Raw genomic sequence first — 23,548 nt, 5'->3', positions numbered from 1 at the left:
CTTTTAAAATTCATCTGTTCTTTAATTTTAAATAACTATAATAGGTGTAAACTTTGATTATACCTTAAAATGTGAGTTCTGTGTTTTTGAGGAAAGGAAAAAGGTCACTTGTTCTGTAAATTATAAGGAAGTTAATTTTTCTCTATTATAGAAAATATAGAGGTGTAATAGCAATGGAGAGTTGCGAATGTAAAGAAAACATGGTCTAAAAAGTATTTGTATTTAAATTCGTAGTTACTGTGTTGAAAAATTAATATATAATAAATATATGTATGTATGTGCCTATGTATATTATTATCACAATGTATATATAAAATGTATATTGTCTCTACTTAACTTCTTCATAAAATTGAATGGTAGCAAGATGAGTAAATAATATTTTGCTAATAAAAAACAAAAGGCTTTAAATCAGTACTTATTTACGATGTGATTTTTTTTAATTCACGTGATATCGCGCATGAACTTGTCACTGAGGTATAGAAATATGTTCTTCAAACATAATTCATTTATTATTATTTCATTGTAATCCTAGGTACTCTACGTTCTTGCTTTACACGAATTTTAAATGATTGTTGCCAGTAATAAATTTATTCTATATGAAATTTCCCTCTTTAATTATTTTTGGCACACTATTCGCCTGCACTATTCGTTTTCAGTAGTTAAATGATGGTAAACTAAACATCTATTTTTTCTTTCTTTTTATTGTTCAGCTAACATAGCTGTTATTATATTGCTTTTTTTCTTATGGCAATTCAATGTTGACGTCTGTCTTGTGACAGCGCTACAGCTGATATCATTACGCTCTTTTTTTGAATGAGTGTTCATTTGTAAACACTGCGTACCGAGTATTGTCTTCTTGGTAGCATATTCGTTTCGTTTTTATTTAATTTAATTAAAACAATGAAACGTAGCTAAAAAATGTTAATTTATCGTTGTAAATATTTGTAAAAACTAGAGATAAATTGTGGTAGTTACATGGATTTTTTTTGTGACAAAGACTTATACGAACTAATGTTAATTTCAATTGATTGTGGACTATAAACATTGTGACAAAAGTCGGCGATAATAAATTAGATCGTGAGTAATATGCATACTATTGTTATATTTTATCTGTGCTTGTTATTGACTAACTAGTTTATTTTAAACTAGCTGTGGCCCGCGACTCCGCGCGGTATAAAAACCAAAAATAATAATTAGATTATATTAAGTTCTAGACTATTTCTTATATATATATGAAATATTTCAACGAGATCTATTTATCCATCTAAATAATCGTTTAATTTTAAAATATCTAGGAACATTGATAATTTTATATGAATAAACAATTTTTAACTCAGTAAATAATGCAATATTATTCTCAAAGATGGCAATTTTTACTAAATTTTCTTCATAATAGTTTTGTTATAATACTTGTGGAATACCACTGTTTCTACTCTACACACACCTTCATGTGTAGATTGTATAGGATAATGTTAGTGTGTACCATCTTTTAATTACAATAAGTTTCTTTTGCCCATAAACTGTAGGAAAACATATTGATAAGTCTTATTTTGATATCTCTATTTTTCAAAGAGAATAACAGGAACAAAAATATGTATTTTTTTTAATGATGTACTAAATATACAACAAAATGTAGACAACATTTGTTATAGATAAACTTTATAAGAAATTTACCATTTATTTGTTTATTTCTTTTGCATTGACCAGTAACACCCTGCTTTCTTTCTTTCCAATTGTTTTGTTGTATTGTAAGAGAATGAGAAAATGAACATAAGAGGAACTATAGATGTGTTGCCTTTTAGATAGAGATACTGTAATTTTTTGAAGGATTCTAACTCATACTGATTTGGAATATGGGTGAGGACAGGCCGTGGTTGGAAATTCCTTGAGAAGTGCACTGTTGAGAAATGTTAGCTGTCTAAGTAGTGTGGATGGTACCTGGCGGTTTATTATGTCATCCAATGACGGAAAGCTGTAGCAATAATTGTTTCAAACAGTGCTTTGTAACACTCCCCATGACGTAATGTCTCATTAGACTTACACTTCAATTTAAATTATTTAATATTTAACATTCTGTAACTGGTCATACATAAGCAATTAAAATTGTTACTCTTTGGGTTGAATAAACTTGAAATACAATGCCCTTCTTGTGTCACAATGAAAGTATTGTTTTGAAAATACCTTATCCATATCTGATTTGATGAGAAAAGCCTTTGTTCTTTGTAAACAAGATTTGTCAATGGCTTTAGCAACACTATCATTTTCTTAAAAAAAAAAAAAAACAAAGACAATGTGATAAATACTAGCAGTTAGCAGTACTTTAGGAGGCCTCCAAAGATCTCTACCTTTTCAAATATAATTAAAAAAAATCTATCTTTGTACATATATTTTTAGTTATAGATAATTCTAATAGATGGCGTTAGATATATAATAAAATTCTAATTAAATGAAATCTCCTGTTATTTTTAGTATTAAATACAATTTTTATGACAGACAACATATCTATAAATAAATCGAAATACCAAAAACATAGTGTAACTCATTTCTTTACTAATTGAATTTATAATTAACTAGGTAGCGCACGGAATAAAAAAAACTTATTTAGTAGCCCATGTGTTCTTCAAACTTCGTTCAAACTATGCTCTACATCTGTGACAAATTTCATCCAGATCCGTTCCGGAGATACCTTCAAATAAACATCCATCCATCTAAACATTTGCATCTTACTAATATTATACATGCGAATTTTTGGATGGATGAATGTTTGTTTGAAGGATGAATTTGTCACAGGTGTAGAACATAGTCTGGAAGAAAACATAGGGCAACTTATTAAGTTTTTTTTTAATCTGCGCAGACGGAGTCGCGGGCGACATCTAGTTTATAATATTAGTAAGATATCATAATAGAAAAAGAACATTTTAATGGTATTTTTATAATACTAATAATATTTAGAAACAAATGAATCCTTGCAATATTATTTGAATTATTGCAAACATAAGTTAAATTTTATCTCTATAATGTAATGTTATTTTTTGTCAATTGTATTATTTTTAGAACAAAGATGTCTTTACTTGAACAAAAAAGTTAGCTGTTAACAACTATCATTATATGTTTTTTCTTAAATTATCATTATTTTAAATGTATCTTCTGGTTTCTCCTTCAAAATTACTTGAATGTCAACTCAAGGTCACCGTATATTGCACAATTTACAATAGAGGACAATTATTTCCTACCCATGCATGAATGCAATTAGGTCGAAAATTTGTTGTATCGACATACATATATGCTAAATTATAACTCTTATGGTGATAGTTTGATGTATGATTCGATCTTAAATGGGTTTAAATCAGAGAGACGATATTGTTTTTGTTTAAAAAAAAATCAAATAAGTTTTGATGACTCACTCGTCATCAGTACTGGTGTGAGGATATAGTGCGGAGACTGCTAATGGCGCTGGACAAAAGGATTCATCACAGGTCTGCGAATTACAGTTTCATAAAACTATATTAAATAGCCCCAACCCCAATGATGAAAAGATTACCGACTGCTCATTATCATGGCTTGATTATAGAACTATTATATTCTACCGATCTTGTAAATTAGATGCGAATCCAGAATCATCAATAGCGGTGCTTACAGGGGGTGCTTGTTAGGATGATCGACACTTGACAATTAAGTAAAAACTAAAAACCACACATATTAAATAGAGTATGTATCGCGGCGTAATTCAGAAGACATCTGATGATTTTTAACACTGGGGGGTTCTGGGTACCATAAGACCCCCTAGTGTAATCAATGTGCGACGTAGTTCGTGTCTACGTAGTGATTAAAGTGAAGATCTCAATCGTACTCAAATTTATACCCATGAAAACGTGTTGGTATTTTAAAATTTTTAAATAATACCAAATATTAAGTGATATTTTTATACATTATGTTAATGTATTCATCCGTAGATGCATAATTTTATTTGACACCATTATGCATTGAGTGAGGTTAATACACAGCCATTTGTAATGGATAGATAACACATTCAGATAAACTATAATGTAATCATCATTAATTAATACTTAGTGATATGATTGTCAAAGATTAGCAAAGAGGTTTTATGCAAAAGAATAAATTCAAACCAAAAATCGAACAATATACTTTTTTATTTTGTTTTGTCTATTGTTTACTCTGTGATATATGTGAAAAAATATACAGACTGAATAATTAATTCAACACTGATTATGGATTATGTGATTTAATAAAAAAAGAGAAGTTTATATTTATATAATTCGACGTAAACTAGTGATTTTGTATTTGCTTTTTAAAAGTTGTAGACGCCAGCAACAACAAACGTTGCTCGTTGATTTGTTATGATTACGTGACTAATATTCCAACAGTAAGTAAGAAAACATGACTGTAATGATGTCATCTTCTTTATAAATATGCTACTGCGTCAAATTGCCTTTATTACTAACATGGAATTAAAAAAAACTAAGTAAATAGTCTATGTGTTCTTCCAGATTTTGTTCTATCTATTTTTGTTAATTTTCAGCGATATCCGAGTCGTTTTGAAGATGCGTAGTAATAAACATTTGCATTTATAAGATAGCAGATGCCCGCGACTTCGTCTGCGCGAAATAGAAAAGAAAAACCAGTAATAAATATAGCATATGTTACGCGCGAATGTTTAGATGGATGGATGTTTGTTTGAAGGTATCTACGGAACGCCTCAACGGATCTTGATGAAATTTGGCACAGATGTAGACCTTAGTTTGGAAGAACACATTAGCTACTTATTACGTTTTCTTTAAATTCCGCGCGGACGGAGTCTTGGGCGACAGCTAGTATATAATAAATTACAAATATAAATTTATTATTTATAGAAAAGAGCTATAATGTTATGATAACAAGTTTCCTGTAAAAGAAAATTAAACATTTCAGACGATATACTACTTTATACTTAATACATCTACCTAAATCCGCTCTTAAGGAGATAATAACTTCCTTGTATATGTGTAATTTTAATCTAGTCAAAAGATAAGATAGAATTTTAAATATTCTATCTCTAGAGTTGGTCCTCATGGCTGAGGATCGTAGTCAGCATCAGGGTTAGTTCTGGAGTAGATTATTCTCTTCCACCGACTGTGGTCCAGCGCGTCCCTCACGACTGCGCAGAAATCGGATGATGATTGGTCCTTCACTTGGTCGCTACATCTGGTCGTTGAACGTCTACGCGACGTCCTGCTTTCACTATTCCCGACCAACACAAGCTATATTTATTAGAGCTATAATACAAGTAGGACTATTTCTGTCGCGTCATTTTGTGAACAGCATTTGCCATACAGTTTGTCCTGACTTACAACGAGTGCTTTTTTTTTTAATTTTTTTTTTAAAGTTTAATTAAAAAAAAAATAATGTCAGGGATTAATTATCGCATCATAGCATAGTCTGATGTACTGATTAAGATAATAATTTAGGTTTAAAGATTAATTTTGGATTGCTTTAATGTAACTGTATTTACAATTCAAATTTGATCTGGTGATGTGCAAACTACTAAGATCACGTGTGTTTAATAGGCAACATATTGAAATTTTCAGAATTAATTTGCAAATACAAATTAAATCTAAATAAATTATTTTATCTGATTAAATAAATTATTAGATAATTATTTAGTAATCAATAAAATGCACGTGATTTCTCATTGTAGCACTCCCCTTCTTGTGATATTTCGTGATTTGTGAACCCCCCTTTCGAGTCTCAAGTAATTACTAAACGATGCTATAGTTATTCCATTCAAGAATGTTTGCACGCATTTAAGAAATTAACAATTGTAAAGAACTTTTGTCTTGATTACTAATAATTTACTTGGGATACAGTATATTTTATTTAGTCGTATAATAATCTACATATATATAAAAATCTACATATATATATATATATATATATATATATATAAAAGGAAGTCGTGTTAGTTACACTATTTATAACTCAAGAACGGCTGAATCGATTTGACTGAAAATTGGTGGGCAGGTAGCTTAGAACCAGGAAACGGACATAGGATAGTTAGTTAGTTAGTTAGTAGTAGGGGCTCAGTTCTCCGCAACTCCACGACAAGCGCGTATTTTGCGTGAAGGCAGGCTGTGGGTTACTCCAGCCAGCCCAGCTCGCCAAAGAACCCCAGCAATCCCTTAATGTTGCTGGTGATCTCTGGCGGCGACCTCGGCGGACCGAGGTATCTGTCCCTGTAGTCGGACACTGCCGGGCAGTGTTGTATAACGTGCAATGCTGTTTCTTCTTCCTCCATGCACGCCCTGCATAAAGGACTGTCTGTGATACCTAAGTTAAAAAGGTGTTTGTTAAAGTGGCCGTGACCTGTCAGAGCAGCTACAGCTACTCTGAGCTGTGGCTTACTTAATTTAAGTAGCGTGTTTGAGATTCGCTTATTAATTTCCGGCAGAACTTCTTTGGTCTGCCTGCATTCACTAATGCAATCCCAAAGCGCGCTGTGCTGGTCGTGGCTTCTGCTTGTTACCTGCGACCTTAAGTATCCTAAAGGCAGGGGGACGATGGGTTCAGGGCCGATTGCTCGGCTACTGGAACCTTTGCGGGCCAGCTCGTCCGCTGCGTCGTTGCCTCTGGAGCCGCTGTGACCTTTAATCCATCGAAGGTTGATATTGTTGACTGCTCCTAAATCATTCAGAATTAGGTGACACTCATATATAAGGCCTGAGTTAACTGTGTAGCTGTTAAGTGCCTGGAGCACAGCCATGCTGTCGGTAAGTATGCAGATGTTTTCATCTTTTGCTTTCCTTGCAGCTATGGCGTGTGCTGCTAAGATTATACCCATGCATTCTGCTTGGAATATGGTACAGTACTGACCTAGGGATGTGTGTATTTTAATGTTCAGGTCTTCCGAGAATACTCCCGAACCTGAACCTTGGTCAGTCTTAGACCCATCTGTGTAGATCATCAGGTGGGTGTGGTTGTGCCTACCCGTGTCATTTTGTTTAGACTCAGTGAGGTGTATTTTGTATTTCTTGTCAAAGATGTATTGTTTGGGGATCAGGTCGTGTTTGGCATCTACGATGGGCAGCGCTGCTGTGAGCGTGTCCAAAATAGACGTATGAGGGATCCTGTATTGTCTCCATAGATTGAGTGTGCGCAGCCTTAGCGCCGTTGAGGTTGCTGTTTGTTGTATGTGGATGTTTAAAGGTGTCAAATTTAGTAGGGCTTCCAAAGCAGTAGTGGGAGTCGTCCTCATACTGCCTGTTATCGCCATGCAAGCTAGTCTTTGACACCTTTGGAGTTTGTTGCATGCGGTAGTTTGTTTGGTTTTTGTCCACCAGACTACCGCTCCGTATGTGATGATTGGTCTTATAACCGACGTGTATAGCCATAGCACCGTTTTTGGTGAGAGCCCCCATCTTTTACCAATCATCTTTTTACATTGCCAGAAGGTTATAGTTGCCCTATTTACCTTGCTTTCAAGGTGTTTGTTCCAGTTTAATTTACTGTCTAATATCACGCCTAGGTATTTCACCTCAGTTGATATTTGAATTTTTGTGCCAAATAGCGAGGGGGGGTTATATTCACCAAGAACCCTTTTGTTGGTGAACATTACTATCTCGGTCTTTTTTGGGTTGACTGATAATTCGAATTTATTACACCAGCGTTCTACAATTCGTAGCGCCGCTCGGGTGAGGTCGCAGGCGACACTAGCCGAGATAGTTGTGATCAGTATTGTTAGATCGTCGGCATATCCCACCGTGTAGTAATTATTCTTGTTTAGGATGCTAATTAGATCGTTAATGACTAGATTCCACAGCAACGGTGAGAGGACTCCCCCTTGGGGACACCCTCTCATAATTGTCACTATTTTAGAGTCATTAGTACGGACATAGGATAATTTTTACCCCGTTTTCTATCTTTTATTCCGCGCGGACGGAGTCGCGGGTAAAAGCTAGTTAGGTATAATTTATTGTCCACGGTTTGTGTACATTGCGACGACCTACGATGATTATTAAATGGCGTTATAAATGTAGTTAATGCACTTAGATATTTATCTCTGCACTCAAATAGATTAAAATAAATCTGTGATAGAGCGGACATTTGATAAATATTCTTAAATATATTTTAAGAATAATTTTTAATTTATAATAATCTCTTTCAGAGCAGAGATAAATATCTGATTCTGCATTTACTGTGTTTAATCGCCATTTAATACGGATATGCATAGATACCTTTTTATTAAATTTAAATTATTCTTATATGTCAAGGATTTATTTTTATATATCACTAGCTGTCGCCCGCGACTCCGTCCGCGCGCATTTAAAGAAAACTCAATAGGGGTATGAAAAATAGATGTTGGCCGATTCTCAGACCTACTGAATACGCATATAAAATTTGGTAAAAATCGGTAAAGCCGTTTCGGAGGTGTACGGGAACGAACATTTATATATAAGATAAGGTGGCAAACGAACAAGCGGTCACCTGAGTCCGCCTTAATAGCGAAGCGACCGCTGCCCATGGACATACAAAATTGCAGATGCGTTGTCTACCTTTAATTGACAGAGGAAAAGGATATATCTTCCGTCAAATCCACTTCCCCTTATCACCCTTTTCTTATAAGAAGAGGGTGGGAAGGGAACGTGGACCAAAATTAGTCCTAAATTAAAAACTCAATAAGTAGCCTATGTCTGTGCCAAATTTCATCAAGATCCGTTGAGCCGTTGTAGAGATATGTACAAACAAACATCCATCTAAACATTCGCATTTATAATATTACTAAGATATGCATGATAAGGTATACCATAACTCAGCTAGTAACTTATTTACAACTTATATGTTTTTAAAACAAGTTATTAAAAAAATCAATGGTAGTGTTGTAAAATTATTTTATTTTCATTGTATTTGAGTTCTTAAAAATAATTGTAGAATTTGTATTAAAATGTTTGTTATACTAATACTATAAAGTGGAAAGATTCGTGTCTTGACATGCTAAATATAAAACTTGTCACGTAAATCCAATAAATAAATTGATTGGAATTATATTTTTTCGAAATATGATAACTTCGTAACAAAATGGAATCTCTATACTTAAACATTATTGAGTTGAAATGCTTAGTAAGTTGTAATATGCCGTTCCATTCCCCTGAACCATATTTTGAACTTCTTGTTAAGGTTACAAATGACAAATGAGGTAGCGGTCACTTATATTCGCAGAAATGGCGAAGCGACCGTTGCCCATAGACACCAATTGAAAATGCGTTTCCTAACTTTAGTCGACGCTCAGAATTACAATATTTCCCCTTCCTATATGTCTCCTCCTTCGTCAAATCCACTTCCCCTTTTTTATAAGGATACGCAGTACAGTCGTTAGTCGAAACGCAGAATTGCTTCCACTTAACGCATGTCTGATGTGGTCGTGGTATTTTACCGGGCGAGCTGGCCCATTCATGCAACATATGTTGTTGCTGGTATCTACCACTGACACTTAAGATCGAATTCTTCTTCTTCGTGCTCTACATTACTGAAGGTCATGCTCATCTTGAAGTGCCTCATCACATCACAGTGTACATCAGTGAATGTGTCGACGTGCTGCTTCCACACCGCTCTGTCCGCAGCTTGTCTCATGGCGGTCGGAATGTTGACTCCCAATATTGTCTGGACTTGGTCAGACCAGCGGAAAGGGGATCGTTCCCTTGCTCTTTTACCCTCAATTTTCCCTACTACAACCAGTTTGTCCAAATTTTCTGATTGTCTTCGGGCAATATGATCAAAGTAACTGAGGACTCCCCGGTATCACGTAGTGGATGGGCGCGTGCTAACTTTTAGTTGACGATCTTTAATTGACTTTAAGATCGAATATCGTACAGCAAATTGTCATAAAAGTTATAATTTAGCCAGTATATATGGTGTTATGATATGTTTTCGAGCTAATTGCAGGTTGAGAGTCGCATTATTGTCACGGATATGTTGTGAATAAACAATCCAATGATTTGACATTAAATATTTTTTTTCGTCATTTGATACAACCGGTAATGCAACGAGTTTTATTGACTTATATTTTTTTTTTAATTGACTTAATTTTGATGTATGTAATTGTTGTATCGCTACAGTTCGTATCGGGATGGTATAATTATTACTTTCACAAAAATCTATCATATTTTAGTATTAAAGTATTTCATTTTACGATACGTTATCAAACATAATATACTAGCTTTTAGCCGCGACTCCGTCCGCGCGGAAAAAAAATTAGGAAACGGGGTAAAAATTATCCTATGTCCGTTTCCTGCTTTCAAGCTACCTGCCCACCAATTTTCAGTCAAATCAATTCAGCCGTTCTTGAGTTATAAATAGTGTAACTAACACAACTTTCTTTTATATATATACTAGCTTTTTCCCGCGACTCCGTCCGCGCGGAATAAAAAAATAGAAAACGGGGTAAAAGTTATCCTATGTCCGTTTCCTGGTTCTAAGCTACCTGCCCACCAATTTTCAGTCAAATCGATTCAGCCGTTCTTGAGTTATAAATGGTGTAACTAACACGACTTTCTTTTATATATATAAGATATATATATATCTATATATATATTTGTTGTTCAGCGTACGTCCAAAGAACAATTACAGATCAGGTGATTTTATGATAATATCGTAGTTTGTATTTGTAACCGTGAATTTGAAATGTCGTGACAATTGCATAACATAATTACCTTTGTTTTTTTTAAATGACGTGGTACGACAGTGGAGACTCACCATGATTGAAGTAACATTAATTTGTTTAAATGTTGAACAAGGTTATGTAAATAAACATGCACTTGACAGTAGTTTTGCAAGTGCCCATTGTTTAATTTTTTTTAATTCCCCCATAGCATACGTGGTAGGAGACTTGACGCGGCAACTTGTTCCAATCTGCTGTACAATGAGCGATAATTCAAACTGTATCGTTCTAACAAACAAGGTTTACTATCGGATTTGTAGCGTAAAACCATACACTACTATAGAAAATTGAATTATCATCATCAGCTCACTATACGGCCCCACTGAGGGTCTTTGAGCCTACCCTAAGTTAGGTGTGACTAGGCCACAGTCAACTACGCTGGCACAGTGCGAGTTGGTTGACTTTACACATGTCTTTAAATTTATTGGCAGATTTGTGCAGATTGCATCACGATTTTCCTTTATCATAAGAACGTTGGATATATTTATTAGTTCCCTCTGCATTTCCTACCGCATCTACCACGGGGAGTGCTAAGACGAATTGTTTGGAACAATTCCTGCCGCCAAGTTCAGTCGTCGGACGACACTACAGACCGCTAAGTTCCATCCACACCATCTCGATGGCTGGCAATCCACAAGCGTGCGATTTTGCGTAGTTTTTACCGCATACTGCCGCGTTGTGGAATGTTTGTCCTCGGCGGTATTTAAACCGCTACGACTTAGGGTCTTTCGAGAAGCGAGCGTATCACCATCTCAAAGGCCGGCAACGCATCTGCGATTCCTCTGGTATTGCAGATGTCCGTGGGCGTCGATGAACACCTATGTGTTCCCGCTGCACGTTTGCCCCCTTCTCTTATAAAAAAAAATATAATTTAAAACACGTAAAAATACATATAATTTGTTGTATACTATAAACTAAGATCATTTAGAGAATAGATGTGATGAAGTCAACATATAATTTTCGGTAGAAGAATTTGCGGTCAACTTTGGAAACATTTTTGGAATTTCTTTTTGCCAGGAATATGTGCGCGCAAAATAGGGATCCGTGGTCTCTAACAACCCCTCCGGGTTACAGACGTAAGTTGGTGTTATTGTTGAATATGAACGATATATTTTTTGTCAAAAATACTGGCGAATCTCTATAATTAAAGTTTCTAGAATGAAGTGCTTTGAAATGATAAGACTTTTTTATTCCTTTTTCTCGTTACATAGATTGTTGTAGCTATTAGTTAAGACGGTTTATAACGGACGGGATTGCGAATGTAAATACATAATTATTTGAAGTATTTGTGTGGCATTTTCAGTCTTCAGGTTTTGAGTAAGTTTTATAAAAAAAAACATTTACCGAGTGTCACGATTCCAAGAGCAATATTTTTATTCATATATTTTCATTTAAATAGTCAGCCTGCATGTGCCTTGACGTTCAGTTGTTATGTACGATTCAATATTAAAAATTATACGATACAAATATAATATTAATTAAAAATAAACGGAATAGTAAATTTCATAAAAATTCCAATGACAATCCTTTCTTGAAACTGTGCTCGCAAAATCCGGTCTTACAGTGTGCACTCGTGATCTGCCCGGGCAGGTCGGTTGGGGCTTGTGAAGTGTAGGAAATTACACAAGGAAAATGGCACGAGAAGAGAGACTAGGTCTTCGGATGCACCTAGATGCTCTAATCCAGGGCTGCGCTGAGCCAACGTGGCTCGTCAGAACCAAAGGCTTGAGGGTGCGGAATAGAAAACACTCAGGGTGGGTTAAGGATTATTTTTTTACCTTAGAGCATTAAAATTATTTGGATAACAAGGTTATCAAATAAATTGGTAATTAAGATAAAGTATATAGAGATAATGTAGTCGTCGTTGGAGCGAGGCGCAGTGTACGGTGTTTCTCATTGCAATTGAGGACGTATTTTTTGTTGACATTTGTTTAAAATTTTCGTGTTAATTTCAGTAAGTGTTTTATTAAGTGATTCGAAGGTCTCGTCGACTATTTTTTAACCAAATGTAAATATTTTACCTTTTTTATAACATTGAAACCAAATTGTACATGCCTCTATATCTACATTATTTATATATGTAATTATTTTGTACTAGCTTTCCATGAGAAATTCAAAAAATAACGTAATAAATGCCTATGTGTTCTTCCAGATTATGCTCTAGATTTGTACCAAATTTCATTAAGATCCGTTGATAAAATTAAATAAATTTGGCATAAATGTAAAACATAATCTGGAAGAATACATAGGCTATTAAGTTTTTTTTATATCAGCGCGGACGGATTCCCGGGTGACAGCTAGTATATAATAATTATTTATTTAAAATTTTACCCCAAACTAGTTGTCAATCGTGAATTCTTCCACTTTAAATTTTAGGTAGATTCCGCATTACTGATGACTTTAAACTATTTCAAATTTCATTCCGATATGTTCAGCTTTTATGGAATTGCTTGTTAACATAAATTAATTCAAACTTTTGCATTAATTTGAGGGAGAGGGTCAGTGGCGCAGTGGTTAAACACTTGACTTGTGAACTGTATATCCGGGTCGATTCCGCCGTATACCAATGTTTTACACATCGTATTTTATATGTACATTTCTCTGACGTTCCTTTGATGTATCGAAAACATCTTGATCTGCACACGTCTGTAAGAAAATTTAAACTGTGAAGTCAATTTACAACACTAATACCTTTAAATGGTGGACAGGCGATTGCTTGTCTGCCTTTGCTTTAATTTAATTAATTAAGATCAGCTTAACTCACCTGTGATCGTGTAGTTTCGTGTGCAATCGTCAGTGTGAGACGCGACGCGACCGCGAAGTCCTCAAAATAAACACTCGCCCTTAAGGTGGCCCCCGATGGGACCGAAAGTAATCGGTGCCGTCACCGGAAGATCATACGTGAGTTAAGCCGTTCTTAATTAATTCATTATTATGTCTGACGAAAGTTTAAACACCTTTTGCTTTGTTCCGATTTAAACACCCTTGTTGATGTTATGTGACATGTAATTCTATATACATTATTTTTTCGAAGCTACGCTACACCGACGCTAACAATATAAAATGAAATAGGCACAAAATACTACGTGTTATAGCCAATCCATTTCTAGAGGTCAGACATCTACTACGGCCTAGTCACCCCTAACTTAGTCTAGGGTTCAGCCGCGGTGAGAACATGTTTGATCTGACGTCGAATTTACTTTGTTCTTATTTATTTATATTTTATTATTACTTATTGTGTTTTAAAGTGATTGCGTCATTTGAAAAAACACGCCCGTTTCCTCGTCTTGTTGTCCTTTACTTTCAAAATAAACGTATGCACATATTTTAAAAATAGCACAAGTTTTATTGTAATACGATTTTTAATTATAAAGTTAATAATTTCTCAGTAAATAGATTGCAACATAATCATACTAATATTATTGATTAATGCGTATGCTTGGATGGGTGGATGGATGTTTGGTTGAACGTATCTCCAGAATGGCTCAACGGATCTTGATGAAATTTGTCATACATACATGTAGAACATAATCTGGAAAACACATATGCTAGTTATTAAGTTTTTTTTTATTCGTGCGGTCGGAGTCGCGTTGGACAGCTAGTACTATTTATAGAGCGAATTTTCCTCCAAATGTTTTAAGCATAATATGGTCAGCGCTATCTGTCTTAATTCTCATTTTCTTAAAATAAAACAGAGAACAATATGTTTTTATACATATATGTTGTAAATCACGAGACATCGGTGGAGATATCATCAAAGGAATAGTCACTTCTTTTTTTAGTTCAATTAGTTAACTAATATTCAATTTAAATTATTTAAATGTATTCTTACTATAAATGAATATTAAAAAAAAATATTCTAAGTGCCTCGTAAATGTCATAGCACGTGCCCATTTGCGTCATTACAACGTGTACCCGTTGACGTTCTGATTAAGTATCGTGTGATTAAAAAGCGGGAGAGCTGTCTGCATTTATTAAAATATAATTAATGTTGTCTTTATTTAATAAAAATAAATAAATAATGTCTGTATTTTTTAAATTTTAATATTTTTGAGTAAAAATTATACTTATAAAGTGCGTGATGAAAACACATCGTGCCATTGACTTAATGTTGGAAATTTAAATTTCGAATCACGAGTTCTTCACCAAACGCAAACAGTTTCTTGAAAAATGAAAACTTGCCTGTCATGTAAAAAGTTTAAGGACAAGTATCTCGCCTTATCGAATATTTTATATTATGTACAGGAATTGCCTGGTTACTGGAGAGACCAACATTACGAAATTCACATACGAGTTTACTCTTCTCTAACGTACGAAACTCAACATATGTATACGGTATCTAATACATAATCGAATAGTGTATTACATAATTTATTATTATTATTCATTTGTATTTTAAATTATCTAAATAGCAGGTATATAAGTCTAAGATTAGACGCCTGGGTATAATCAGTGCCCTATAATATAATTAGAGAAGCAGACATAACACAAAAAAAACGTTTGCATTCCGAAGTGTCTAAATTGTATCAATGTAGGTGTATTCTATGACCTTCACAGAACTATGTTCAACAAAATTCAAAATCTACTAGTCTTCTAGTTATTTAAAAAAATAAAAAAATGGGACCCATCTGCAAGCACTTCCTTTCGATTAAAATAATTTTTATCAAAATCGGACCACCAGGGGCGGAGCATCGCGGTAACACACATAAAAAAAAAAGAAAAACACAGTCGATAAGCTCCTTCTTTTTGAAGTCAGCTAATAAATGAGCAATCAGTGTCGGCAACTAATAGTTTGGAATCCGTCGGGATGATATGTTGAGTGGGACTGAGTCGCTTGTTTAATCTGTGACGGAATTTCTGTGCTCCCCCAGAAAGACCAACTGGACAACTTTGGGACGCATTATTGGATTACAGCAGCAAGCAGTAATCCAATAAATGCGCTAATCCTTGAAGTTGGTCATACTGATTCATTTTGGTTGGTAAAATTTATACGAGTAATCATTGCTTAAACTTGTGAAACATTTGAAGTCGAGGTCGTTTATTTATAACTGATTTTATTTTTAACTCGTGTTAATTTTTTTTAAAACGACTGTTTAGATTCAGATAACATAAATTTTTATACTAGTCTTGATCCGGTTTTTTTTTTAAATTAATGTTAAACAAAATAACTTACAACTAATTCATTTTGTATTTTAAATATGTTTTTGTCATGCATTATACTAATACCTTGTTTATTATTCTATTATATAACCACGTCTTATCCTTATAATAAAACTAGCAGTTGATCGCGACTTCATCTTATATTATATAAATAAAGTAACTTAGTTACTTTCCCACGCATAAGCTACCTTCTAGTAAAATTTCCGTCAAAATCGGTCCAGCCGTTTCGGAGATTACTGAAACAAACGTAATAAATAGACAGACAGTAAAAAGAAATAGTTTTTTGTTATAAGAAACACAAATACAACATACGGACACTCCGATTTTGTTGACTGAATATAGATAATTAAATCTCTTCTCCAGAATTTATTCGTTGTATAATCGTACGATAGAGGATGAATTTGGTTAATCAAATAAAAATAAAGTAGGTAAGTGGTTTGGAATTTTTGTTTTGATTAAAATTGTTTTCTATGTTATACATATTTAAACATGATGCAATATTTTAATGTTTTACCCATCTAAAGAAATAGACGTGAATAGCGCTTTCTTGGATAAAAAATGATATATTTACTTCAATCTTACTTCTCACTTATATTATAAATGCGAATGTTTAGATGGATGGATGTTTGTTTGAAGGTATCTCTGGAACTGCTCAACGGATCTTGATGAAATTTGGCACAGATATGGAATAAAGTGTGGAAGAACACATAGGTTACTTATTAAGTTTTTTTTTAATAACGCGCGGACGGAGTCGCTGGCGACAGCTAGTATATGTTTATATAAAAAGTGATAACAAAAAGGACTTTGAAAACGTTTCAATCGAGCATACCGTATTACGTTGCCTGTTGTCGTAGAGGTTTCAAGTTGTCTACGAACATCTACGACGACTAATATAAGAAACATTGTTACTGTTTCTGTGCAATATAATATCGCCGTTTTACTATGGTCATAAACCATAACCTTGCATAAGACTACTACTTCATTAATCTGCTTATATTAAAAAAATGGAGATGTCTTTGGACTCTAGTTACTCTTGTAACTCTAGTTAATGATATTTTAGCATAAAAATGGTGTAATGTGTATGTTGTTCATCAGGACCACGGGCAGATCAAATATGGTGTCTATCGCAGTAAAGAGTGGCTTACTGATGGGCTTCGGCGCCGCGTTCGTGGTGGTGGGGGCCGTCATGGTGGTCTACTGGCCCACGATATTTTTCACGCAGTTGCAAAAGGTTGGTGCGATTAAACTTCTTTTGAAAATTTAACATATTTAATGTGACATACCATACAGGAATAAGTTATTTTAAGTTGTTCAATAAGTTATCTGATCAGTTGAACATAAGTCATACTAAATTATGTTAACTCACTAGTGCCCCTCTCCCCAATAAAGTCAAAAAAAAACCACAAGATCCTTAAACTTCTGTAGCTTGTCATGTTTTGTCTTGTGTGTTTTTTTATGCCTATTTTTTTATAAAGTGGCAAGTGACTAAGCGGACACTTGAATTCGCCGAAATAGCGAAACGACTGCCAATAGATACAGACATCCCATAGAGAGATGCGTTAAAATGTAGATATTTTTGTAACTGCGATAGCAGCTCCACTCAGTAACCCGGACACAAGCATGTGGCCACCTGAATTCGCCGAAATAGTGAAGCGACCGCTGCCCATGAACATCTGCAATTGCAGATGCGTTGCCTACCTTTAATCAACATTAAATATTACTTTTATAAGAAAAGGATTGGGAAGGGGACGTGGACTAAAATTAGGCCTTCCGCACGCACACCCGTCAGACGAAACACGGAATTGCTTCCACTTCACGCCTGTCTTTTGTGTTGTCGTGGTATTTCACCGGTCTATCCAACCCATTTGTGCACCCCAATAAATATGGTGCAATTCGCTTGTCGCAATATAGCAATCAATATGACATTGACACCTATCGTTATTTTTTATGTTTTAATTTAATTTAAAATTACTATATTTAATTGCCTCTAAAACTTTGATAACATAATTTTACTAAAGACGGAACTATGAAAATGAATAAAAATATTTAAATAAATAAATAAGTTTAACATTAATAATGTTTTTGCTTCTTCAGATATGTATGTAAATTTGTGTGAATGTAACTCATTAATAAATGTACGAAATTTATTAATGTTTCATATAAAATAAAGTGACTTAAGTGCAAAAATTTTACCATAGTTTTGGTATGATAATGAATATGATGGATCACAATTTATTTCATGACATTTACGTTTGTTTAAATAAAAACTTTTTGACGCCGAAGAAAAAAAAGTAAAAAAAAAATCAGATAACGTTTTAAAAATAAATGCTAAATAGAATCAAACAAGGATATCTGGTATGGTGACAGATGCGCTGTTATCGCGATTAGTGCTGGCACAAAATATATAAAACCTACTTAGGAATAGAAAATGCCATAAAAGAAAAAAAAACAAGACATCTATAGTCACTGATCTTTAGAAATGGACAGGCTATAAGCCGTGGCATTTTGTGCCTATTCGATTTTCGTCATTATGGAATACCAACAGAGGCATATAAGTCTTCATCTTTTAACCTACTCATTTATAGAGATCAGTGGCTATAGTTAGAAAAAAAAATTGTGTCACTGTTTGAGCTGTTATAATTTAGTTTGACTTATGCCCACCTTTCAGATATCCTTATCCTATCAGATATAAATGTAGAATTAATTAAAATAGCATCATTTTGTAAGTCTCCTAATTTGTAATGATTTATGTTTTTATGCTTGTTAAATTATTCCGTGATATTTATGAATCAAAGTATTAAAATAAATAAATTGGTAATAACAGCTGCAGATTTTGAATTTATAATAAAGATATAACTATTAAATTAATAAATTATAACTAAATTAAAGTTTAAAATGAATAAAATAATCTTAAGATATTCACGACTTTAGCGCGTGCAATTTACTGTTATCATTTTTACTTTATATTTTTGTAATCAATGATTTTTATTTACCCATCTAATTGCAAGCTGACTTAAAGATAAATTTGCATTAAATTATTAAAAAAAATTATCATAATCCGAAGTGATATAGACATCTAAAGTTGGGTGCACAAGACCTTGCTTTTGGCTTAATTATTAATAATTTCAGATTAGTATATACCTATTCGATCTAGATTTAATACGATTTCATAATAATTACAAAATATTTCTAGGGTTTTTTTATTCGACTCACAAGAGGGTAATGTTTTTCTCAAGTTTGTATGTTTTTCTAGGTAGGTATCGTTGTGACCGCTTGTAATCTAAATATCTGCACCGAAACACGACTTAGATGTCATTCGATCCGTATTATTGCCATGGACTTTCATGGACCATTAAGAAAATGGACTTAGGAAATGGACTTAGGACTCGTTTAGAAAAAAACGGAGCTCTTCGTTGTTTTTATTTCTTAAATATGACGCTATAAATGGTTTCTTTTTTGGAACGAAGTTCCTTTTTATCGCGCGTTGTGAAAGGTGGCTAGACGGAAAAAATTCTTACGAAAAGTTGTCACGACACTTTTTGCTATAGTAAGTATGTTAACGACGAATGAGCGCTACTTCACCATGGCAACGACGTGACAATATATAACGAAAATTCATAGAAATAAAATGTACTTCTTGTGAAGACTTAAGTTTTTTATTCATAGAATAAACATTGGTTCTTTCACTAATTAACAGAAAGGAACTTCGTTCCATCCGGGTGTCCCTTGACACCTCTCAAGTTTTTTGTTATTTGTTTTGTTTTTTACAGTATTATTTGGTTTACACAGATGATGATGCTGACAGAGACGTCGACTTCGTTCTCGATATGGCGCGAGGTGCCAATACCGATGTACCTGGAGTGCTATATGTTCAACATCACGAATGTGGACGAAATCCTAGCCGGCAAGAACGTCACACTCAAAGTGGAGCAGCTAGGACCCTACGTGTATAGAGAACATCACACTAAGGTAATGATCTTACCATGTTGACTTTTAGAGACACGGTTGCATATAATGCAGACAACATAGCACTCATCTACTCATTTAAGTAACATAGAATAAAAAACATAGAGTCGACGCCCTCATATTATTTTGTACTGTTCAACAATTCCGTTGTAATATTTTATCAAAGCATTGATAATTTGTACGACCTAATAGATAACACTATTTGCACAAAAACTCATCGGCGAAGATATTGTGGGCTCAGTTTTAAAATTATTTAATAGTACTAAAGTTATACTAAAACAATTTGTTTTTGAAAGAAAGAAAGAATGTGTACATAACTAAATATTCTAAGATAGTTGAAATACACACAAAATCCACGATGGGTTTAGTATATTGTGCGACAGAGATGACGCTCTACGAAGCGAATATAGTGAGTTGTCTCTTTCCAAATGTCAATATAGAATTCATAGGAACGTAATCTCTTATTGTAACTGATTGAATTGAACGTAACAATATGTATGTTAATTAAGCCATACATTATTTTATACAAGTTTTACATCTATATATATAAAAGAAAGTCGTGTTAGTTACACTATTTATAACTCAAGAACGGCTGAATCGGTTTGACTGAAAATTGGTGGGCAGGTAGCTTAGAACCAGGAAACGGACATAGGATAATTTTTACCCCGTTTTCTATTTTTTATTCCGCGCGGACGGAGTCGCGGGTAAAAGCTAGTTTAATATATAATAGCTGTTGCTGTCCGCGCGGAATTAAAAAATAAACCCAATAAGAGGCGTTCTTCAGGACTATGTTCTACATCTGTGCCAAATTTCATCAAGATCCTTCTCTAGAGATACCTTTAAACAAACATCCATCCATCCATCCATCACTAGAATATAGAACGGCTCGTTGTTTCGTTACAAATAAATGCTTTAGTCTACACCCACATTTACAGTCCGTCGGGCTAAAACTTACAGGTAAAAAATTAATAGGTACCAATGACCGCATATCGAAGACTTACAGCCACTGAACTATGCAATGATTTCTTACTTTGTAAATTTTTTAAATTGATAAAAGTTTAATTGGTATGTTATTTGTTTTGTTTTAACATTCGAGATACGATAGTAGATAGTAGGGGTCATAGATTTATTATGTTAACTTTATTTTGTTTTAAATCAATTTCCACTTAAATCATTTCAATTATTCTGCAACTGTCAGGTTCAGTGGTGTTTAAATGTTTTTATATAATTATTTATTTTTCAATTATTCGTGTGAGAAAATCTGAAGTAATTATTATTATTTATAAATGTTTTATTTAAAAACAATCTTGACTAACTATTTAATTAAAGTGGATTTTACATCTTGGCGAATGTATGTATAGACACCTCAAATTATTAGTTTACAGAACAAAGTTATGTTTACTAACCACGGGTTTTTTACAGCCGTACAAATAGATAATTTTGGACATCACAGATACAGATGCAGATACAGACATACAGATGTTTCGGACAAACTGATGATTAAATACATTGATAAGCAATAAATATTTTTACATGAATATGTTGGCCATGAACCACGCTGGCAAGGCGGGTTGGTTCACTTTACTCATATCTTTAAATTTCTTCTCAGATATTTGCTGGTTGCATCACGATGTTTTCCTTCCGAAAGAACGTCGGATAAATGTACATATGTAAATCGAAAATTTAGATCATTACGGGATGGACGAACCCAGGTCCTGTAGATTACAAAAACACATTGTCACAACGTAGAAAATTTATATTAACGAAATTTGTTTTATATTTATCACTATATAATATAATTATTTATTATAATTTACGTTATCTTATAATTTAAAAAGATTTCAATAATCTTGTCCAAGAAGGAATAATTCAAATAAGAAAAACTTTACATACATTATGATATGAATGTATATTCATATCATAATATATGTAATGGTTGACGTCATTAGTTCCCACATGAATTGTAAGCATTAGCTTCCACTGGTGAAAGACCTTAAAATGTATTATCAGGTTTTTCACTTGGTAGGAAAGTTTATATATTATCAAAGTGAACCAAGGCTATACAAAGTGGAAATTGTAATTGCTGTCTGCTTTATTTTTTACTCCAAATACATGAGTATGTGCATTTTATGTTAATTTCATTTAATTTATATTTTATATCTTCTTAATTCGACATATTTTGCATAAAGTAAACGTGTCCACACAGCTATTACTGTGGGCTATTTATTATATATGAAAATGATTTTTTTTGAGTTGTTTAAACTTTAATCTCAATTTTGTGGTCTTATTTATTCTTCTCTAATCTTGTTTCTTTAATTAACTTGCAATAATGTCGATCGATAAAATTTATAACACAAAATTATCTTGTATTCCACCTTGAAAATATGATGAGAAATATTCAAAATTCGTCTTTCGACATTCTATATTTAAAAGAAAAAATTCTTGTCTGTTTAACTTTATTTCCACCACCGAAACATCTCAACAAAACAATTTACCTGTGAATTTTTAAAGACTACAAAAATTACACCATGTGTGTCTGTCAAAAGTGTGTAAATTAAATTGTAAGTTTTTTACATGTAGGGTTAGCGACAAGCAGACTGCCAGCCTTAAAAATTAAACCATAGCATCAAGGTTTATAAAACCTTGAGCGTAAACTCCACGTGATGATGAAGCCAGAGAAATGATAATAGCAAGTGCTATTGTGATAATTAATTCTTAATGAAAATCATTTTTCTAATTAAAGTAGAGATTTTAAACTTGCACGTTCACTTCGTAAGTGCAAATTTTCGAAAAGTTTATTGACTGGTGAAATACTACTAACTTACTAATGATATGGTGAAAGCCTATACTAGTCCTAGTTGTAGGCCTTTTAATTTAAATTCACGGATAAATTATTTGCTACTAGAATTTTGCTAAGTGACTTCTTAACCAGTGAAAACATTCTGATTGTGGATGTTTGAGGGCCTTACTCTTATCATTGGTTGTATGTTTTGGTACCAGGAAGACATAACATGGAACGACAACAATACGGTGACGTTCTACAATCGGCGAGTCTGGCAATTCCAGCCCGACATGTCCAATGGCAGTATTTCTGACAACATAACCAGTATTAATCCTATTATTGCGGTGAGTTATTAAAGCCTCATTTTATTAATTTTATAAACTCATTGCTCTTGGCTACCTCATATCGGTAAATATCTAAGTAACAACCGCTCGCATACTTCTACAATAAGTTAAAGGATGCATGATTCTTACTTTAAATGAACAAAGAGGATAAATTCAAATTTCTGTACGAACCCCATTGTCAAATTCTTTCCCAATCTTTTTCTTATACGAATAGGGCTTTAGACTTTGATTTGTCGTGACTTAAAATATTGGCAAAAGGGAGATGTCTGGAATTTGGCCTATGATACATATACAAGGTGTTTTCAACTATATGTTTGTCAGACTGTTGGTCACATAATGCGCAACGAGCCGCTCTTCCTACGTGTGGCAGTCAACGTGTTCATGGGTATGAACCACAAGAACCTCTTCCTCACCGCCAACGTGTCCTCCTGGCTGTTTGACGGCATCTCGGACCCTCTGTTCGACATCGCCGCGCAGTTCCCTGACCTGCCCTTCGAAATACCTTTCGATAAATTTGGATGGTTTTATTCAGTAAGTGTTAATTTTATTTATATTTACATGTTGTACATTTGATCAATTTAGACCGAT

The 23,548-nt window shown here is 33.7% G+C and overlaps 2 protein-coding genes across 2 annotated transcripts in view; one reads left to right on the top strand and one right to left on the bottom strand.

Annotated features, from left to right (window-relative positions):
- The first annotated feature begins 888 nt into the window (after positions 1–888).
- The window catches only part of LOC106719509 (protein croquemort), a 39,648-nt gene continuing 16,988 nt past the window's right edge, over positions 889–23,548 (top strand). The window contains exons 1-5 of the mRNA XM_014513864.2: positions 889–1,077; positions 16,964–17,099; positions 19,658–19,837; positions 22,835–22,960; positions 23,282–23,491. Coding sequence (XP_014369350.2) covers positions 16,983–17,099; positions 19,658–19,837; positions 22,835–22,960; positions 23,282–23,491 — 633 coding nt within the window. The 5' untranslated portion in view covers positions 889–1,077; positions 16,964–16,982. The remainder of the gene's footprint in view (positions 1,078–16,963; positions 17,100–19,657; positions 19,838–22,834; positions 22,961–23,281; positions 23,492–23,548) is intronic.
- LOC123721138 lies at positions 6,134–7,249 on the bottom strand. Its single transcript, XM_045678675.1, has one exon. The coding sequence runs from the start codon at positions 7,247–7,249 to the stop codon at positions 6,134–6,136; it is 1,116 nt and encodes a 371-aa protein (XP_045534631.1).

Source organism: Papilio machaon, chromosome 7, assembly GCF_912999745.1.
Source record: "Papilio machaon chromosome 7, ilPapMach1.1, whole genome shotgun sequence".
Classification (NCBI taxonomy): Eukaryota; Metazoa; Arthropoda; class Insecta; order Lepidoptera; family Papilionidae; genus Papilio; species Papilio machaon.
Note: the sequence above shows the minus strand (reverse complement) of the source record. Positions and strands in the feature narration are given on the sequence as shown.